The 19,548-nt window shown below is 55.1% G+C and overlaps 1 protein-coding gene across 4 annotated transcripts in view; it reads left to right on the forward strand.

Annotated features, from left to right (window-relative positions):
* Positions 1 to 18,684, forward strand: part of UXS1 (UDP-glucuronate decarboxylase 1) — a 74,060-nt gene extending 55,376 nt beyond the window's left edge. For all 4 annotated transcript variants that reach the window (XM_060168763.1, XM_060168764.1, XM_060168766.1 and 1 more), the window contains 8 exons: positions 568 to 627; positions 3,409 to 3,530; positions 9,185 to 9,304; positions 9,714 to 9,757; positions 13,210 to 13,270; positions 15,314 to 15,371; positions 16,939 to 17,042; positions 17,863 to 18,684. In XM_060168763.1, the coding sequence (XP_060024746.1) occupies positions 568 to 627; positions 3,409 to 3,530; positions 9,185 to 9,304; positions 9,714 to 9,757; positions 13,210 to 13,270; positions 15,314 to 15,371; positions 16,939 to 17,042; positions 17,863 to 17,994 (701 nt within the window). In that variant the 3' untranslated portion in view covers positions 17,995 to 18,684. The remainder of the gene's footprint in view (positions 1 to 567; positions 628 to 3,408; positions 3,531 to 9,184; positions 9,305 to 9,713; positions 9,758 to 13,209; positions 13,271 to 15,313; positions 15,372 to 16,938; positions 17,043 to 17,862) is intronic.
* The last annotated feature ends 864 nt before the right edge of the window (positions 18,685 to 19,548 follow it).

Raw genomic sequence — 19,548 nt, forward strand, 5'->3', positions numbered from 1 at the left:
AGGACGAGGATGTGGCCAGTTGCTCTGGAAAAGATGCTCTGGAAGCTGGACCTCAAAGGAGGGAGGGAGGGTGCAGGGCGGAGGTACCTGGACAGGAGATGGGCTCGGGGGCAGTTGGAGATGCCTGGGGCGTGTGGGGAGTGGGGGCAGGAGGCCGGCCATTGAGGGGGACAGTGAGGGGGGCGCTAAGGTTCGAGGGGCCTTGCCTTCTCCCTGCGGGGGTGGGGCGGAGTTACCTGACGAAATACTGGGTGGTACGTTCGGGCGAAGGAATCTTTATGAAACTCCTCAAGTCATGACTTAGAATAAACCCCCAGACTCTGCATTTGGCCCTGCTTATAGTTACAAGTGTCCAGCTAAATACTGTGCTTCTGGACGTTCATGCGTGCTTTCCTTACTATTTTAATTTTGGTTCCAAAGTAGATGCAATAGGAGTGGGTAACTGAAGGTGCACGGGTGATCAGATACAGTTAACGCTAAAAAATGCTTAAATTGGCTACAGAAATGAGCGTGTGCACACGTGTTTTCCCTGTTCCCCGAAGGTGACGGTGTCCTGTCTCTCTGCAGGGCTGGCAAAGCGAGTCGGAGCCCGTCTGCTTCTGGCCTCCACCTCGGAGGTGTACGGAGGTGAGTGGGTGTCACTCCGGCGCCCTGGACGGTTGCATCCCATCTCGGGCGCAGAAGGGACCAGTGAGTCTGGACTCCATTTCCAGGAAGGCCCGGCTGGCTCTTGCTCTCCAGCAGATGGCAGCAAGGGGCTCCCTCCTCCGGCTGGGGCGAGCCTTTCTCTCCTGCTGAAGGACCACCCCCTGAGGACTGTGTCGTGTCACTTTGCCCCAGAGCACCCGCCACTTACCAATCCACAAAAGTGTCTGCTCCACAGGTGCCCCAGAAGTCAGATCCTTGGGGACTCTGCCAGTTTAGCTGGAGCATTTGCTCCAGTGAGAGCAGGGTCCCCCAACCCCGCCGGGAGCTCAGGGGTCGGCTTTAGAGCCTGCTCGCTGGGGAGACGTGTGACGGTTGCCTCACCTGTAGGAGGATGGGTTCTGGAAGAGTCTTAAGTAGGTGGAGCCAGAAAACGCAGGCGCCTGCTTTGCCCTCCACAGGCCGTGAGGAAGTGAGCGTCCGGAGAGGGCTGAGGACCACGTGTCCACTCATGGGGCGTCCAGCTCAGCCCCGCCCGCTGGGCGCAGGGTTCTGGAGAAATGCTTAGTTGACGCGGCAGAAGCCAGATGCTACCGCGATGCGATTTTCTCCTTGCGTTACTGTCGCGGAAAGGAAGTGAGAAGGCAATGTGGGAAGAGATGCCTTTTTTTAAAAAAAAAAAAAAAAAATAATAAGGGAACCAGCTGGAAAAAACCCATAGAGGCAGCAGTTCTACTGACGCAGTTCTGCTCTTTGCCACCCCCGTGGGAAGGCAAAGCACCCACTGCCCCCTCCCACCTGCTCCCCCTCGGCTCTGGGAGTGGGGCACGCAGGGGGACCTTTATTCCCCGTCCCCCTGCTCCCCGCTTCCAACCTCCGCAGAGGCCCAGCGGGTCCCCGAGTGGCACTGGGCGGCCCACTGTGTCACATGTCCCAGCAGCATCGGTGCCGACGCTGTCGAGGCTGCGTCCTTGTCACCGCCTCAGAGCGCTGGCGGCACCCATCCAGGCCCCTGGCGTCTTTCCCCCATCCCCCCACTCAGCATTGCATCTCTGACGGCAGCTCGCGGTCTTCAGGGCTTGTGAGTGACGTCGGGGTAACTCACGGAGGCCCCGCCAGCCCCAGTCTGCAGGCACCCACCTCCTGTGGGTTCCGTGCCTGGTCTGCCGGCCTCCCCGATGCTGAACAGGGGACACAGGGTCCAGACGAGGTGTCCCTCTGCACCCTCGCTTCTGTCGTAGCAAGGTGGTTTTGTGTGTCGTGAACCTTGGGCTTGTCCGCCCGGACAGTACCAGTCGAGGGGTGGTGCCTGTGCCCACCCTCCTCTTTCTGGTCCTTTGCCACGTTCAGGGTCTCCCTCTGGGAGTCCAGCTTGCCCAGCCCTCGGCAGAAATCCCCGAAGAGGTCTCGCGTCACCAGCACATCCACATGAAGTCCCGTTGCTGGTTTTCTTTTCTCGGGGCCTGTTTGTCTCTGAGCTGTTCTGCTTCTCGGGGAACTTTAAGCACAGCGGCAGCTGCAGAGGTCTGGGTCCTGTCCTGTCCTGGCTCACGTCCCATCATGCCCACGAGCTTCAGCTCTGACATAAGCAGAAAGGAATTGTAACGTGGGGCTGGTGAACCTTATCCAGGTTTCTTGGCAAAGATTTATGCATTTTATAGCATAGTTGTGTAAAATTCCTGCTGTACCGGATAAATCAGGTATTAATTGATTCCAAAAATGCACTTGTGTTAAAAAAAAAAAAAAAGAATTTGTAACTAGGAACTTCCCTGGTGGCGCAGTGGTTAGGAATCTGCCTGCCAATGCAGGGGACGGGGGTTCCAGCCCTGGTCTGGGAAGATCCCACACGCTGCAGAGCAACTAAGCCCGTGAGCCACAACTACTGAGCCTGCGCTCTAGAGCCCATGAGCCACAACTACTGAAGCCTGTGTGCCTAGAGCCCGTGCTCTGCAACAAGAGAAGCCACCGCAATGAGAAGCCCGTGCACCGCAAGGAAGAGTAGCCCCCGCTCGCCACAACTAGAGAAAGCCCACGCACAGCAACGAAGACCCAACGCGGCCAAAAAAGAGTCAAGATAATATTTTTAAAAGTAATAATCTGTGACTAGGTGTCTTTAGATAGTCCATTCCTCTGGTACATCTTAAAGTGTGACTGATTTACACACCAAAAAAACAGGCGTTGGGAAGTGTACAACGCGTGCTGGGGAAAGAGCTCTTTGCATTGCATTCTCGTGCTTAGAGGACCAGGGCCGACCAGGTCCCCAGGTGTGTCACTGAGGCTGTCAGGTGGTTCTGGTGACAGCACAGGTGAAAGCCATTCTGTTCCAGAGAGAGGCTCTTAAAATGTTTTCAATAAATCCATGCTTTATACAATTCTATATTTTATAAATGTGAAATTGGACCCTATGTCTTTTCACATAGATGTTTAATTTAGTCTGTATAGTAATCTAAAAGTTAAGAACAGTTTACGCGAGGGGGGAGACTTAAAATCGAGAGACTTTGCTCTTTTAATTAATTTTTTTTCCTGTAAAAACTGTCATCACTGATACGAGCGGTCAGAGTAGCGTGTCCTGCTGGACTAGAGGTGGACTGAGGGGCACTGAAGGTGCTCCTCTGATAGGTATCTTTCCAGGTGAGATGTTCACCTTGGTCTTTCCCAAGCTCCCTTTTGCACCATCAGTATCCACTGTTCGTAAAGTGTATGAACGTGAATAAAGGGAGACTCTGAAAGTACTTCCTTATGTTCCCCACCCCCCCCCCGCAGACCCTGAAGTCCACCCTCAAACCGAGGATTACTGGGGCCACGTGAATCCCATAGGACCCCGAGCCTGCTACGACGAAGGCAAGCGCGTCGCCGAGACCATGTGCTATGCCTACATGAAGCAGGTATGCAACCCGCTGTGGGGCTGGCGGTGTAGACAGGCCTGCGCTGGAATGAAGCGCCGTGACCGGCCCTGCCCGGGGGTGGGCGTTGCCCCCGTTTGGGGCCTGCCTGTGGATCTCTCCAGGTTACAGATTTGCTCACCTCCACGCTGGGGCAGGTGGAGCCTACAGCCGAGAGCTCCCCACTGTCTACTCCGGAGACGTGACCCATCAGTCACAGGGCCCTGTCCTGCCTGCCTGAGGGCTGTGCAGGGGCCAGTCAGACGTCCAGATGGGGCCCAGCCAGGCCATCCACTGTGCTTGCCCAGCTCTGGGACCCTCACAGACACGCCCTTGGAGGGATGTGTAAGTGAATAACCGTGGACGGGGGTGGTTCCACGACAGGCTGCTGACAGAGGCGTGGTGGCCACACTCTGGGACTCAGAGACGAGCAAGCGTCCATATCCTGGAGCAGCCCTCTCAGGCCGAGGGTTCCTCCTGCCGGCCAGCTCGGAGGTCAGCTGGCCACGGGCTCTGTGTGATGGGGGACCCTGCCTGGGCACCCAGTGCTGAGAGCTCACGGCTGGGCTGGGGGCACTGAGCGCCTTGTTTGTTTTTTGGAGGGCAGCTGCCAGAGACTTTTTTCTCATGTTTTTAATGAAATACCAGTATTGACGACCCCCACAGAATAACCCTGTGCTGAGGTAGGTACTGGTATTTCGGTTTCTCTGCCTTAGCTCTCGGCCAGGAGCAGAACTAGTTGTTTTCTAAGCCACTTTGGGCAGCTGGCTTGTAGTATCCATTTATTTTAATCAGTTCTAGAAAAGACAAACTATATCATTTTGGAGCCGGGAATATCTTGACCTGAAAGTTGAATGAGATGGTCTCCCAGGTACACAGAACAGCCTCTGTGTATGTTGGTGCCTAAGAAAACTAACTCGAGTGTGTGAGGGGACAGAAATCAATAGGGTTCTCGGCTCTCTGCTCTCAGTCTGTGGGTGTATTTCTTAGTGAGTTTTTGTGTAGTTAAAGCTGGCGGGCAAGTAGGACATTTTTTATTGAACTTTTAGTTCTTACTAAGTGATGAGCAGTATAACTTAATAATGTTCTAAGTATTCATATTACCTTAAGGTATGAGCTCATGATAACTATGGTGTTTAGTAACAGCGTGGCCAACATTTATTGAGCACTGACTGGATGCCAGGACCCAGGGTGTGGGTTCCACTGCGCATGTGCTGACCCGGGATCCGTAAGTGCCGTCCAGCTCGTGAGCGCAGGATCACAGCTCCCTCCACACCTGGGGAATGTCAGCGTTGGCATTTCTGCTCACACAGGTCTCGGGAGAGGCACGTATAGATGGTGCTCCCCGTAATGTATCCTCTAGGAGCCCTGTGTGCGGCTGGCCGGCTGTGGCCGTCGGGAGGGTGTCGCCTGCTGCAGAATGCCTCTGCTGCGGGGGCCGTCTGCCTGGGCTTCCCACCAGGGACCCCAGCAGATGATGTCACCTGTGTGCAAAAGTCACCTGGTGGTTAGGGTGACAGTGGGCTTCTCACGGGGGACAGTGCACAGGCTGCTCCCTGTCACAGTGTCAGGTCCGAGGGTTGCTTTCGGATACAGGCTCAGCACCTTTTGTGAAGCTCGGGTCTAGGCCAGCAGCACTGTGTAACCTGTGGGTTCTGCTCAGCACACCTGCCCCACGACTCCCGTCTGCCCAGGTGAGCAGTGCCGTCGGGCATCTGGAAATACACTGTGGAAGGTCTGCCCCTGTGGCCTTGGAGGCAGGTGTGGGTCCTGCTCTCCCCACAGTCCCTCACGCACTCCTGCTGGCTGGCCCTTAGGTCCAGGAGTGACCGTGCCTCTGGCCCTGTGGCTGGCGGCGTCCTCTCTGGTTCTGGTGGCTGCAAGGCCAGTGGGCTGATGCAGGACAGCAGGGCTGGGCGCCTGGGCCTGGGTGGAGGTCCCTGTGGTCTCGCCTGGTTCTGAGTGGCCTTGAAGAAGGCCCAGCGTGAGCTTCAAAGCTCGCATGCCTTGTTATTCATGTGACACGTGCTGTGCTCCCTTCCAGGGAGAGCTGTGGTCCGAGACTGTGACCGCGGCTGGGTCTACACAGTGTACCTGTGCTTGCTGTCCCTCGTTTGTCCGAGCCGTGCTGAGGGGAGGGAGCCGTGGGCATCTTCTCTCTCTGTCCACAGGGCAGACACCACACAGTTGAGTGTCGGGATTCTCGTACTGCAGGTTGCTTTGCCAGGATAGAAAATAAGAAAACACAGATAAGCAAGAAGGAAAAAATATTACCACCCACGGTCCCATTCAGAGATAAACGGAAGGGAAAAATAGAGCAGTTCTTTCACTTGGGATTTTATATTAGCTGCGGCAGGGGTGAGTCAGAGCCCCTCCTGCCACGCTGGGCTGGCCCCTGTGGGCACAGCCCGGTCTGGGGCAGATCAGACCATCTTTGGAGTTCAAACAGCAAAGCAACTGATGTTCAGTATTCCAGCTCTCCTGCTTCAAAAGTCTGGGTGTTAGTTTTTGCTATCTGGAGGCAAATGAAAAAATAATGGCCAGTAAAATGATGAACCAGGTGGGTTAATTTAATTTTTTTTAATACATAAAGGCATGTCCCCTCTTAAGTATAAATCATCATTTTATTGAAAAGACCGTATATGGTATGTGGATATATCTTTCTCTGAATAAATCTAATATATAAGGATAGAGAATATAAACAAGATAAATCCAGGGATGAAGACACATTTTATAAAAGATTTTAAAGGATTCTCTTCTGGGTTTGTTGTAGTGAATTAAATATCCTAAAATGTATTCAAAATAGAATTTGATTTCCCAGGAAAATCTATCGCAGGTACATTGCAGGGCACGTTTCGTACATAAAGAGGGGCTCCCTGGACTCTTCTTGCAGGGGGTGGATTGAGCTGGCAGTCGGGATCAAAGGGCATCGCATCTTTCAGGAACACTTTGAACTTGTCAGAGAAGAAGTTACATTGGGCTGGTCCGTGCCCTTGGACGTGGTGGTTTTGTAAACGTGCAGACTTGTCCAGAAGGCTGCGGTCGGCGCTTGTGCGCTTCGGAGCTCACGGCCCCACCTGCGTCTGAGCCTCCCCCACGGGGCTGGGTCTGCGAACCAGGCCGCCGTTCCTAAAAACACAGACCGCAGAGCAGAAAGACAGGAAACTCAGAAACCGTCTAGTCCAGGGCCTTGAGGGTGTGGTTTTGTTTTATTTTCTGGCATCAGAATGCTTAAAATTAAATGCCTGGGATGCGTATTATACCTTAGTTAACAAAGTGTTCAGCAACCGGCTGAAGGACATCAAATGTCCAGTGAGCGGGGTTCACCCCAAGGGGCTGATTAAGCCCATGGCCTGGAACCCCCAGTGCAGGCCTGTTTCTGGTGCCCCTTCCCCGCTGGCCGTGCGCTGAGCCTGGGCCTAGTGACCACTCTGGTCTGAATGTTAAGGGTCTGGCGGGACCGTTGAGGGCAGTTACCAGGCAGGCATCCCCCGTCCCCAAACCTGTGTGGCCTCCCTCTGCCGCCACCCAGCGTGAACGGACACTTTCCGCACCTTCGGGCGTCTTGCTCAGCAGCTGAGCTCTGCCTGTTGTGATGGCCTCGGTCTCATCCCCAGGCGGGGAGCGGACCCCTCGAAGGTATGTTTATGAGAGGCCGGGGGGAATCGTGTGGTTCAGCCTTCGGGGCTGCGTGACCCCCTTACTTTAGGGATGGCATGTCCTTCTCCTGGGGGCCTGCCGTCTCTGGGGGCTTCCCGCTCTGTGTGTCCTGCTCCCTGCAGGCGAACGTGTCCTGGGCGCCTCCCTCAGGGCAGGCCTGGCACAGCGGAGAGGGTGTGAACGAGTTTGAGAGCCGGGGCTCCTGGGAAGCACGCGTCAGCGCACCTGGTAGTCGGGGGGAGCTGCCCGTCCCCTGAGGCCCCGGACCCAGGTGGACAGGTCACACAGCCAGGTCCCTCTGTGCTGCAGTTCACGTGTGCAGAGCCCAGCGTTCCTGGGGGCGGGGGAGGGAGCAAAGCACAGCCCCCCAAGCGCCCTGCCGGCACGTGGCCTGACCGCTGTGAATGTGCTGAGCTTTTCCTCTCTTGGAATAAAGCCACCTTCACCCACTTTGGATTTTCTCATCTTGACAAGTAAATGCAGGCGGACACTTGGGAGCTGTTTTCTAGTGAGAGCAGCATCTCTGCTCGTCCCTGCCCCACCCCCCGTCGCTGAAATGCTCCCTGGTCAGTTCAGTAGAGAGCAGGGTTGGTTTATGCCCGGACCTGGAATTACAGCTCACATCGTAGGCCTAGGGGTCTGAATGCCCTTGGGAAGGCTCGATGGTGCATTGCTGGGGCTTGGCAGAAATGTGGCAGCTCCGGTCTCTGAAAGCTAACTGCGCTGGGCCCACACCTGCCAGCCACTGCACGCGTGGAGACCCAGATGAGGCCGCTGGGGGCGGAGGCGGCTGGCAGCTCCAGCCACCGGGAGGCCTGCCGGGGCCCTAGGGATGCCGCAGCCCCTGGCCGTCCACTCGCAGTACTTACGGTGGAGCAATTCTATGCTAAATCAGCCCCATCAGCTACGGGTCCCTCAGGTTCCCAGCCTGCCCCGGCTCCGATACGTAGAGTCAGGAAAGAACTGTACTGACTAGCAGGACCCCGGCAGCAGCTAAGCTGTCATCACCGGGCCTGCGCTGAGGCTGGCTTGTACGTGAGCCCCGCCCGCTCCCGCTCTCCCGGTGAGGAGAGACCGACGGCACGGCCTGGCCACTGAGCCCTGGGGCTCACAGCCCACCCCACCAGCCCTCTGACACCCGGAAATGCGCGTCTGATGGGTGATGGATTGCTGTAAGAGTCCGCTGATTCAGAGTGTGATGGAAACATTTAACTTTTTATCACTGACAGAGCAGTCTGTGAAATTGATAATTAAGCAAGATAGTTTGCAGAAGGCTTTCGGTGTTTAAAAAAATATACTTTCCTTGACTACATGTTTGAAAATATGCTTTCCCCAATTACAAAAGTAAGAGATGTTTATTGTAATAAAAATAGAAACGTTGAAAGTACAGGAGGGCAGGTCTGGGAAGGTCTGGAACACCCGTTTCCGGAACAACGGACGTTGGCGTCTTCCCGGGCTGTTCAGCCGTATGCAGCCTGTGTCAGGTGCCAGATGCCCTTTGGTTTTTCACGGGGCGGATGAGTTTTCCAGCAGAACAGACTGGGGAAGCTAGTCGGTACAGTGTAGCCTTTTCGGAACCCTCACCTGCCCCTCCTTTCCCAGGACAAAGTGCTCTCTTGTTTTTCTTCAAATCAGCTATTAAACATTCACTAACATTTAAATCTCTGTTGAGTGATACATCTATACAAAATATTATGTGAAAGAGATGCATAGCACGGTTCTCGTTAAGAAAGTAGAATTGATTTACTGGGGGAAAATGTATACCCATCATTAACCCCTTGCGCTGTTTAACTGTCTCTCAGGTTTCTGCAGCACGTTTCATGCTGTGGGCCTCCAGGTGGTGGGAATCGGGGCTCATGTGAGTTTGGTGTAACTTGCAGCCTCCAGATTTGATTACAGAGAGCAGAGCATCTCATCAGGACGGAAAAGCACCTGTGTCTGGAAGGAAGAGCAGAGGTACCTTTGGGGCGCCGGGCTCACCCTCTTCTGTGTTGCAGGAAGGCGTGGAGGTGCGCGTGGCCAGGATCTTCAACACTTTCGGACCCCGAATGCACATGAACGACGGCCGGGTGGTCAGCAACTTCATCCTGCAGGCGCTGCAGGGGGAGCCGCTCACGGTGGGTGGCGGGTGGGCGTGGGGGGGGGGCTGCCCTAAAGTCAGAAGTCCCCGCTGCCCTGGGAGGGAGGGAGGGAGGGGGCGGAGCGTGGAGGGAACACACGGGAGCCGTGACCCTGCACGGGGCTCAGGTCACCCTGCTCCCTGAGCTGCGGACACTCTGGTGCCTCGGGCTCAGGGCCTGCCTGCAGAGGCCTCTCCCGCCGTGCTCTTGGCTCATGACTGTGCCCAGGGGCGTCTCTGTCCACAGGGCGCCTCAGGGTGCCCCTGGGTGAGGCCCCGGGCCTGGTGGAGGGCCTGGCGCAGCCGGACCCTGGGGTTGTCAGGGCTGAGGTCAGGCTACGCCCCTGGTGGTTGAAGGCTCCCGTGCAGTCCGCGGTTCCGGGACCCTCCGTGTGGTCTCCCCGCAGGTGTACGGATCCGGGTCGCAGACAAGGGCCTTCCAGTACGTCAGGTAAGACCCCCAGGCGGGCGAGGGCCGTCCAGTCCCATCTGGGTCACTTGTTCGTTTTGCTGTTTTCATTCCGGTGAAGCAGCTGGGTTGACGGTTAGTTCTGCTCATACCGTGGGCGCGCCCCCCCATCCCAGTTCTCTGCCAATAGAGGTCGGATGTGCTGGTCTCCTGCTGCCACCTAGTGTATGGTCGGCCAACCTGCCGGCCCCGAGGGTCACCCAGGGCCTCCAGTTCAGGCCAGTGAGGTGACGGCCTCAGGCTTGCAGCACACCTGCAGATGCCGAAATCAGACCCTTTAGATGTGCCTTCTGGGGTGGACAAGGTTGTCATCATTAAGAAGGTCAAGTGGCCTAATGCTGACAAATTTTGTGCCCGAACTAAATGTAGATAAAGGTATTTTAAGAACTTGGTTGAACGGTCTCACAGGGTCACATTACTGATTTCTTGGTAGCCCTCCTCAGTCTAGCCTGTCGTCGGCCAGTTCAGTTGGTGGCAAGTTTTAAAGTGCGGTTTGGGTTCTGAGGGAAGAGTTATTATATGAGCAGTTACATCTACCAGAATACGTCCCACGTGGCACAGTGGTGAATTCTGCATAGGTCTGTGGTGTCCTGAATCATTGGAAAATCTAGTTGTGTGTTTTGGGACTGTATATTTGCACTTTTCAGTACAAATACCCTGGAGTGCCTGTCCATCAGAAAATGCTGTCCCTGGGGCCTGCGGCCACCCCAGGGATGCTGTCGGGCGAAGTGGTGGCAGGTCTTGGGGGGCTCCCACCCCACCTCGGCCCGAGCAACACACCAATTTTTTCCTGGTTTAAAAGAAAAAAAAAATTAAACACAACCACTGTAGATTTTTTTTTTTCCTGCAAGTGTTTGTGGATTTTCACATTTAGCCCAAAAGAAAGCTGAGTAAGTGTCTTAAAATGAACAGTGGTTTTTCTCTCCCCATCGGTTAGTATCTTGCCCCGCAGGGCAAAAGCCTGGGACCGTCACGTCACTGGCCCACTTTGTTGCCCAAATAGTCTAAGAAGGGATTCAGCCAGGAGCTAGCCGGCCTGTTCTCATGTCAGAGCACTTCACTCGGGAGCCGTGCGCTGCAAGGAAGCAATTGCGGCCCATGTCTGTGTGGGGACCGTGCTCCTGGGATCCTGCGCTTGGGTACCATCTTCTCATCGTGACACGTGTCCACCCCGCCTGCCCTCACCCGGCCCCCGTGTGCGCCCTTTCTCGAGGTGTGGGGGGGGTCTTGACGTCTTAGTCGCGTTGAATCTCCTCCAATGGCCTCATCAAGGCCCCCAGCCTCCTCCAGCCTTACCACCTCGTGGAGTATTCCAGAGACCGTGCAGTGGAAGGGGCATCAGTTTCAACCTGTTCTTACTATTTCAAAGGCATCAGATACAGAATTCATTTAAAGTAGCCTCTCAGGTGCTTGCTTTTTGCTGGTGATTAAAATCCTTTAAGCATCGAGTGATGCGCGGGCTGCATTCCATCCCCGACAGGACGTGCCTCGCTGGCCGGCCTGCACGGTCCACGCGCCCCGTCACCCACCCAGATGCCAGGGTGCAGCCTGGAAGGGACCTCAGTGGAGTCACTAGAAGTGGTGTTGGGGGCCCTTCGGGCAAACCCTCTCTCCGTGAGGCCGCGCCGTCTGGTCTCACATCTCGAGGTAGTGGGCTCTGACGTGCTGAGGCTCCCCGACGTCACCAGACTCGAGGAAGGCGCTTTCCCGGCTTTCGCGCTCCATTGTTCGAGGCTTGGCCCAGAGAGTTAACTTGCCAACGCTGGGCTGTTTTAAACAAGCTATTTTGTAGAAACTGAGGCTCTTTCACTTCACAGTTAAAAATGCACAATGTTCGGATCTGTACTTACTGAACTAAATTACCCATTTCCAAAATCCACGGTTGCCCTGCGGTAGCGTTGCACCGTTTCTGGGTGACCGTTGCGGTCTCTGGGTGGCGTGTGTGCTGACATCCTGGCATAACCGTGCTTGGTGCTCTCGTGGCCAGGTGACGTCCTCACCCCATCACGGAGGCATGCTGTGTTGTCTTAAAAAGTCACTTTGTCAGAATGACACTTTTAAAGAGCTTCAGGTTAAATGGATGTGATCTGTGCACTTTTGGCCTTAAAAGTTGCCAGTTTTTTTGAATGAAAGATGCATGCCCCTCCCCCCCAGGATGATTACATAAGTGTCCGTCACCTTCCAGCTTAATATGGACCCCCCCCATTAAAAATGTTTGTGGATGCTACTGAATGGCACATTTTAACGTCTTTTCCAAATATGCAGAGACGTGTGCTGTCAGAGGATGTGTTGGGATGTGGTTGTTAACGGCTATAGTGATGAAGGGATTTTTGCCAGTTCCTAGAAGCGAGGAATCATCTCAAGTCAGCGGTTCTTTGCATCTGTGCTTGATCCATGAGAGCAGAGCGGACTTTAGGCGTGTACCTATAAAATGCCCATTGGTTGTAAGCAAAAACCCAGAAAATCATTTGTTTGCTAAATAACCCCACCCCCACCTCCAGATTGTTTCTCAGTGAAAAGGAAAGGAAAACCTGAGGTTTTCTTTTGGAAGTTTGGCACAGTAACCTGCTCCTTGCTGGTTACGGTGGAGGAGGGAAGAGGGTTCCAGGCGGCCGCATTTGCATCCCCGGAGCAGAAAGAACCCTCACAGCCTCGTGAGACACAGCTGGTGAAAGTGACTTATGACTTTTAGTAAAACGCTCGCGTAGCAGCCAGGTGTCATTTTTATGAAGTCACTTTTTTTTGACAGAACCACCCTTTAACGCTTCTGAAAATAAGAACCAAACCTTGGTAAGCGGAAAATTTGCCTCTTGACCGTCACCCTCACGGCCCACTCGCTCACCATCCGTCTGCAACACCCAGACGCCCCCGCCCGTCCCATCCGGGTGCGGGGGTTCCTGGGGGGAGGTGAGGGGCCGGAGGTCCAGGGAGCTGGTTTCAACACTCAGGGCTGTCTGGCTTTCTCTGTGATTTGCCAGTAGGAGACTTACATACTGGAGTTCTTCCATTGCAGGAGACCTTATTTTTAAAAAAACCATCTGCTTTTCCATATGGGCCGACTACCTGGGTTCCCGTTAAACATGGACTTTCCTCAGAAACTTGCATAAACGCCATCTTTTTTGGGGTGTGTGCCTACTTTATTTTCATTTTTTAATTGCCGAAGGACTTCAGAAATATACAAAGTAGGGAACTCAGCCCTATCTCCTGCTCAGCCATCTGCCTCCACCCTCCCACAGAAGGCAGATCCCAGACGCCACATCATCCCATCTGCAAACACTGGAGCATCCTCTGCGCCCTCTAGGTGCAGGGTTTTATTTTGACGTCCAGTCTCCCGTGGGGGTTTTGGTTTCCTTCCGGGAGGTGGCCGGCTTGTGTCCGATGCTCGGCACCTGCGGGCCTCGGCGGGCACCTGAGCAGCCTCCCCTCTCTTCCAGCGACCTGGTGAACGGCCTCGTGGCACTCATGAACAGCAACGTCAGCAGCCCCGTCAACCTGGTGAGTCCCTCCCTCTGCCCCCTCCCTCCCCAGCAGGCGGCTTCCTGCCTGGCTCCTTCGCCGGCAGCACGCTTAGGGCACGTGCCCGTGTGTCACTTGCCCAACACTAGAGGAAGATCCACGGAATAGAACAAAACGAGTCCACAAAGAAGATCTGGGACACGTGGCTGAGCCACGTGATAAACTAAGCCCGCTCCACCCACCGGAAGGGCCAGGTCTAGAAATGCGTGAAGCCTTCAGTGGCTGGAGGTGACGTTCTGGGTGTCCTTTGTCCATCACTGAATGTGCAGTTGGGCTCGATAAGGCTTGCTTCCCGGGGCTGTAGAAGATGGGGTGGCTAAGCCAGTTTCCCTCGCTGTCACGTCTGCGAGCGCCCAGACCCCCTTCGTGCCACTTCCTCCCGCACTTCCTGCAGCGCAGACGCTCCCGGGAGGGAGCAGAACCGGCCTGATCTCTGATCCGGCCTCGCTCACTCTTGGCGCTGGAGGAGGGGCTTCTCTGCAGAGCAGTTTGTCCTGTCTTCGGCCGGTTCTCCCTGGCAGAACGTTTTTCCTTCTGTTTAGAGGTAAAACCTCATCCTGTGTGTGCCCGCCCACCGTCCTGCCTTCTCCGTGGGCACCCGCCCCCCGCCAGAGCTGGTCTATTCCCCTGTGATGTGACAGCTTCCCCAGGACTTCCCCAGTCTCCTCTCCAGCTCTTCCAGGGATCAGGTTGGGCTAGAGCCCTCGGACCCTTTTGGTCACTGTCTCCTGAATGGTTTCATTCCACCCCGTTTAAAATGCGAGGTGTCCAGTGTAGACTGCCCGTCATTCTAGACGGCCCACTTCTGCCGATGGCCGCTGACCCGAGCCCACCCCCCGCCCCGCTCAGTGGGGGAGCCCCTCCCCTCTCACCACCTCGGTCTCCTCGGCCACCTCCCCTCCCTAGGAGGGGCTAAGCTCACAGGTGTGGGCGTGCCTGCTAATTTCTTGAAAGCACTTCACTTGCAAACCGTTCCTTGTACTTTTCTTCATGACCGGCAGTCTGAAGCACGCTCTGGAACGTTCATTTCTCCTGGGTTGGGCGGGAGTTCCTACCAACAGCAAAGGAGAGGTCACTCCCTGTGGGACCTTTGACCAATTTATGGGTCCCAGCGGCCGCAAGCACCCAGCCAGTGCTGTTTTCATGCATTTTCAAAGGAACAGGGGGTTAAACAGCATAAGCCGTGTCTCGTGAATCCTCACTTCATCTTGAGCCTTCACCGCCCTTACCCTGTGTTTTCACTTCTCGCCCTTCCAAGTGTGCGTCTTAGTGGTCGCCCCAAGCAGCCACTCCCCGCTTTAGTGCCGCGTCGTTCTCGCCTCTTTGCACAGGGCCGTGCTGGAGTGTCTGACTCCTGTAGAAACCTGTCTTGTTTCAGGGGCGTGTCTGCCGGTAGCCCCGGGGTGCTCATAATTAGGCCTAGGGTCCCTTCCTGCCTCTTTTACCTTTGGTCTCAGACGAAACCAGGAGATTGGGGATGAAGAGTGGTGGGACGTACGGTTGCCAGACTTCATGGTGCGCTCTCACGGGACGGGACGAGCAGGCTCGGGGAGGGGAGGGGCTGTGGCTGCTGGAAGGTACCATGGCAGGAAGAGGAGAAGGGGCGTTCAGAGGCCCCCCAAAGTACGCCCGCCATAGAGCCACATCCTGTCCCTCGCACCGGCTGCCCAGGGCCCCCCTGCGAGCGCGTTTCGCGTCTGTTGGGACTCCTGTCCAGGCTCACGCGTCTTCATCACCGAGGGGGTGAGCACGGTGCCCCCAGGGGCAAGAGTGTCCTGGGAGAGCTGAGCTCGCAGAACCAGGCTTTCCTGTAGAGCGACACCGAGCCTACAGTACCCTTGCGTCTGGAAACCGTCCCGTGCCTGGGCCAGGGGACGCAGCGCCCTGATGCGCCGCTACACAGGCGGGCGTCTGCTGACCCTGCCCCCGCCCCCCGGCGTCGGGGACGGCGCGCATGTGGTGCGGGAGGGCGTGGAGTCGCCGTTGCGTTTACACCTCTAACCAGAGACCTTTCTTCCTTAGGGGAACCCGGAAGAACATACGATCCTGGAATTCGCTGAGCTAATTAAAAACCTCGTTGGTAAGTTGGACAGAGGCCTTCCTACGTGTGACCGACCGCGCTTACCCTGTCGGTTAATAACGCCCCGCCTGGACGGTGGGTAATTAAGACACGCTAATCGAATTGGATGAAAAGCAGAACTTGATCAGGAGGGCCTCACCGTTTTGTGATTCTAAGTGACGGAAAGGTGAAGGGGTGCGGGGAGGGGCCCAGCTTTGTTCACCCTTGTAACAAGGTCTGTGTGGAGCAGAAATGGTACGTCTGATCTCTGTGCTCGAGACGTGATTGGGGCCGGCAGTTCTGCCCAGGTGACCACTGTCTGGTTCCGGATGCCAGCTGGGCCGAGCACAGGATTTCAGGGAGCGGGAGAGCAACACTGGGGCTTGTGTGATTCTGGTGGAATCCGGTGGCGAGTTTTAGGTCCCATGTGCAGTTCTGGCCAACCTGGCCATGGGGTGTTGCAGGCAGTGTGGACACTGGGCGTGGCCCCCGAGAAGGCGTGCTCTTAAGCCATGAGAAGTCTGCGTCTTCAGCCAGCTGTGGGCTGCCGGTGTCTACGGGCTGTGCCCTTGGTCACAGGGTCAGGTTCCTGGGGCTCGGGTTGGGGGGTGTCTGCTTCCCAGGTTTGATCAAGAAATCAGTGTCCAGACCCAACCACACTGGAGTGGGGTTGGCTGGGCCAGGCGAGCGTGATGGGGGCCTGTCTAGACCCTGCACCTAGCAGGCTGGATTCTCTGCAGTTGTCCTTCCTGGCACTGTCCAGCCCGGACAGTCGGCCAGGACAGGGGATGGTCCTCCTGAGAGGAAAACCACAGCATCTTCGTCCCCATCAGGCACTTGTTAGAAATGCAGAGTCACACACCCTGCCCGCGTCTCCCGGGTCAGAATCCGCGTTTGGCGACTCCGCAGGCGCTCGTGCTCACGTTGAGGTTGGGAAGCTTGTCCGGAGCCTGGGTGGATGGCTGTGTAACACATCGACCCCCACCCCTGGCTTCAGGCGGCAGCTGTTTTATTCGCTCCAGATTCTGGGACCAGGGCTGGGGGCTCCCTCTGCAGGCCTGGCCAGTGGGTACGGGGCTGGCTTCCATCTGTTGGTCCTAGGAAGCTGGAGCAGCCGGGCTTCTGTCCTTCTGCTTGAGGTTTGTCCAGCAGGGTGGCTCTGGCAGGGCGTAGGTGGCAGGGCCTCTAAGGTGTCAGCCTGGGCTGGCCGACGGTCACTCCCTGGCACTCTGCCCGTTAGACGGGCTGAAGGGAGCCTGGCTGCAGGGCATGAACACCTGAGGGGGGCTCGTGGGGGCATCAGGGTCACAGCCCCCCCCCCGGTGGCAGTGGGCACGCGGCTGTGCTGCTGAGGGGGATGGTATGCGTTGGGCCTGCCCTCTTCTTCCCCTTGGGGTGGCGCAGGCTGGTGTCCTGCCCTTGCCAAGTGCTGTGTGGCCAGCAGCACATTCCCCGGGGGCGGGGAGGTGACTTGGGACCCAGCCCTCCATCTGCACCTGTATACCTGCGATGGGGGGCCTTGCCTTCGATGTATGTGGAGAGTCGCATCCCAGTGGTTCCTGATTCTCACCTTTTTTCAACAACACAGGCAGCGGGAGTGAAATTCAGTTTCTCTCTGAAGCCCAGGATGACCCCCAGAAAAGGAAACCAGACATCAAGAAAGCAAAGCTGATGCTGGGGTGGGAGCCAGTGGTAAGTGGGGGGGGGGGTGGCTCCACCCCTGCACTGTGTTCCCTGGGGGTGCTGCCACGTGGGGAGGCCCCAGCAGTGTTCTCTCCAGGCCCACATGGTGCTTGTAGCCTGTGGCCCTTGTTCTCTGTTAACAGGGAATGGCTTGGCCCCAGGTAGCCCTGCCTTGCCTCTGTTCACTCAGCCAGGGTGTCATGGCTGTGCAGGGCCGGCCTGCCCATGATGTGGGCGAGCCCATCCACCCCAGTTCCTATGCAGGTGGAGCAGGGTGGGAGTGTGAGAGGCTGAAGGGTAACAGTGGGCCTCCCCTCCTTTCTGTTGCCCTTGGAGTCCATCAGGCTAGGTGGTGTGGCCTCGCCAGGCTCGGGCTGCCTGTCCCCCAGGCAGACAGTTCCTCCTCCCCCCGCCCCAGGCTGGGCGTGGCTGGTGCATTCCTTTCCTACAGGTCTCAGTCTAGAGGTCATGTCTGCAGAGAGGACATGGGCAGCTGATTCGGTTTCCGTTTCCTGTTTGCTGCAGGGCAGCTCTAAATTATGAGGGTCCCCAGGGGTGAAAGTACAGAGAGTAAGTGTCACCCAGAGAATCAGGCATGTGGATTGGATACGGATGCTTCCACGCATCTTCCTCCTCTGAGAGGAAGGGCGCGTGTGGGCATTATTTTAAGGGTGCCTTTTGTGACTGATTCAAACTGGAACAGAGTCCCAACCTGCGGTCTCTGGGGCTGCAGCTCCTTCAAGTGCAGCCTGTCAGGGTGCACAGCACAGGCGCAGACAGCCTCGGGGGACCCGGCCGCGCCCCTCATTCTCGCTCTCTCTTTAAATAGGTCCCGCTGGAGGAAGGGTTAAACAAAGCAATTCACTACTTCCGGAAAGAACTCGAGTACCAGGCGAATAATCAGTACATCCCCAAACCAAAGCCCGCAAGAATAAAAAAAGGACGGACGCGCCATACCTGAAAACCTCGCCTTTCGGGACGGGAGATGCCCTGTTTCACACTTGAGGAGATGTATTTTTCTTTTTTTTAAAGAAAGACTTAAACAGGTATCATGAAGAACAAACCGGAATTCATTCTGAAGCTTGCTTTAAGAAATGGATGTGCCTAAAAACTCCCCTAAAAGAACTGCAGATTTTGCCTTGCACTTTTTAAATCTGTCTTTTTATGTAAAATAGCATTGATGCATCTCTGCGTATTTTCAAATTTTTTACCTTGCCGTGAGAGCCTATGTCGTGACTGTCATCGACAGTTTTATTTACTGGTTTCTTTGTGAAGCTGAAAAGGAACATTAAATGGGGTGATTAAATGCCGATTTATTTATAAAGTGGGTACTAATAAACGAGACGTTATACTATGCACAGAGGAGAAAAAGCAGCCCAGCAGTGTTGTCAGGTAGGTGGGGGGCGCACCGCATTAATTCTCGGGCAGATAAAATTCTGTTTGAGGGCTTTATGTTTCTTCTAATTCAGGATTTTTCCAAGGTCTAGTTTTTAGTTGCAGACTTGACTTTGAAATGTTTCTGTTGGTTATCACAATGCAGGATATTTGAAATCAATCACTGTGTTGTGCTGCACCTGGTGGGGGTGGGAAGCTAACATTCTTGGTTAACAGTGGTTAAATATGCTATTTTAATAAAATATTGAAACTCTCAGTTTTAAAGGTTGGCTTTCTGCTTTGCATGGTGCATCATCGGATGGCTAAGAAAAATATTAGAGAATTTTAAAGAAATGTCTGTTAACTGTCAAGGTTGGTGTATATGTAACTTGATGAGTGGATAGTGGAAACATTTCTGTGCTGCTGGGGCTGAATCTGTGCAATCGCTGTTCACTGCCGCGGGGAGAGATTTTCAGGTCTCACCCAGGGTTAGAATCATTGTGTGTCCTTCCCTGGAAGCACGGAGCAGATGGAGAAAAGGAAGTGTCATTAGTGACCTATGGAGTAGAAACTGAGAGCTTTCATTTTCACTAAGAATTCTTTCAAGGTTTAGTGGTAGGGCTTACTGGTAGGGTTTTGGGGTTTTTTTTGCGGTACGCGGGCCTCTCCCGTTACAGAGCACAGGCTCCGGACGTGCCGGCTCAGCAACCACGGCTCACAGGCCCAGACCGGGGCACGAACCCGTGTCCCCTGCATTGGCAGGCGGACTCTCAACCACTGCACCACCAGGGAAGCCCACTGGTAGGGTTTTTAAATTGCTTTTATAACAAATGGAAGAACACGTAGGAAGTTAAGGCTACACATTTTCGAGTCAGTTGGCTCCATGGGGTAGTGACAAATGCTGCAAGGACACCAAGGGGATGAAAGCATCAAGCAGGGGCGCTGTGCTTGTTTCCATACTAACCAGGGTAAACTAGGCTTGCCTGTCTGTCCTTCTAAATCTCCTAGGGATATCTATTTTTTTAATTGGACATGTTTTTCCAATCAGAATTTCTGGGGTCAGACCAAGGAAGCTGTGGTTTTATTTTATTTGTTGTGCTAAGATTCTGGAACTGAAGGTCAATGCTAGAGTGGGCATGGT

This window comes from Lagenorhynchus albirostris, chromosome 13, assembly GCF_949774975.1.
Source record: "Lagenorhynchus albirostris chromosome 13, mLagAlb1.1, whole genome shotgun sequence".
Classification (NCBI taxonomy): Eukaryota; Metazoa; Chordata; class Mammalia; order Artiodactyla; family Delphinidae; genus Lagenorhynchus; species Lagenorhynchus albirostris.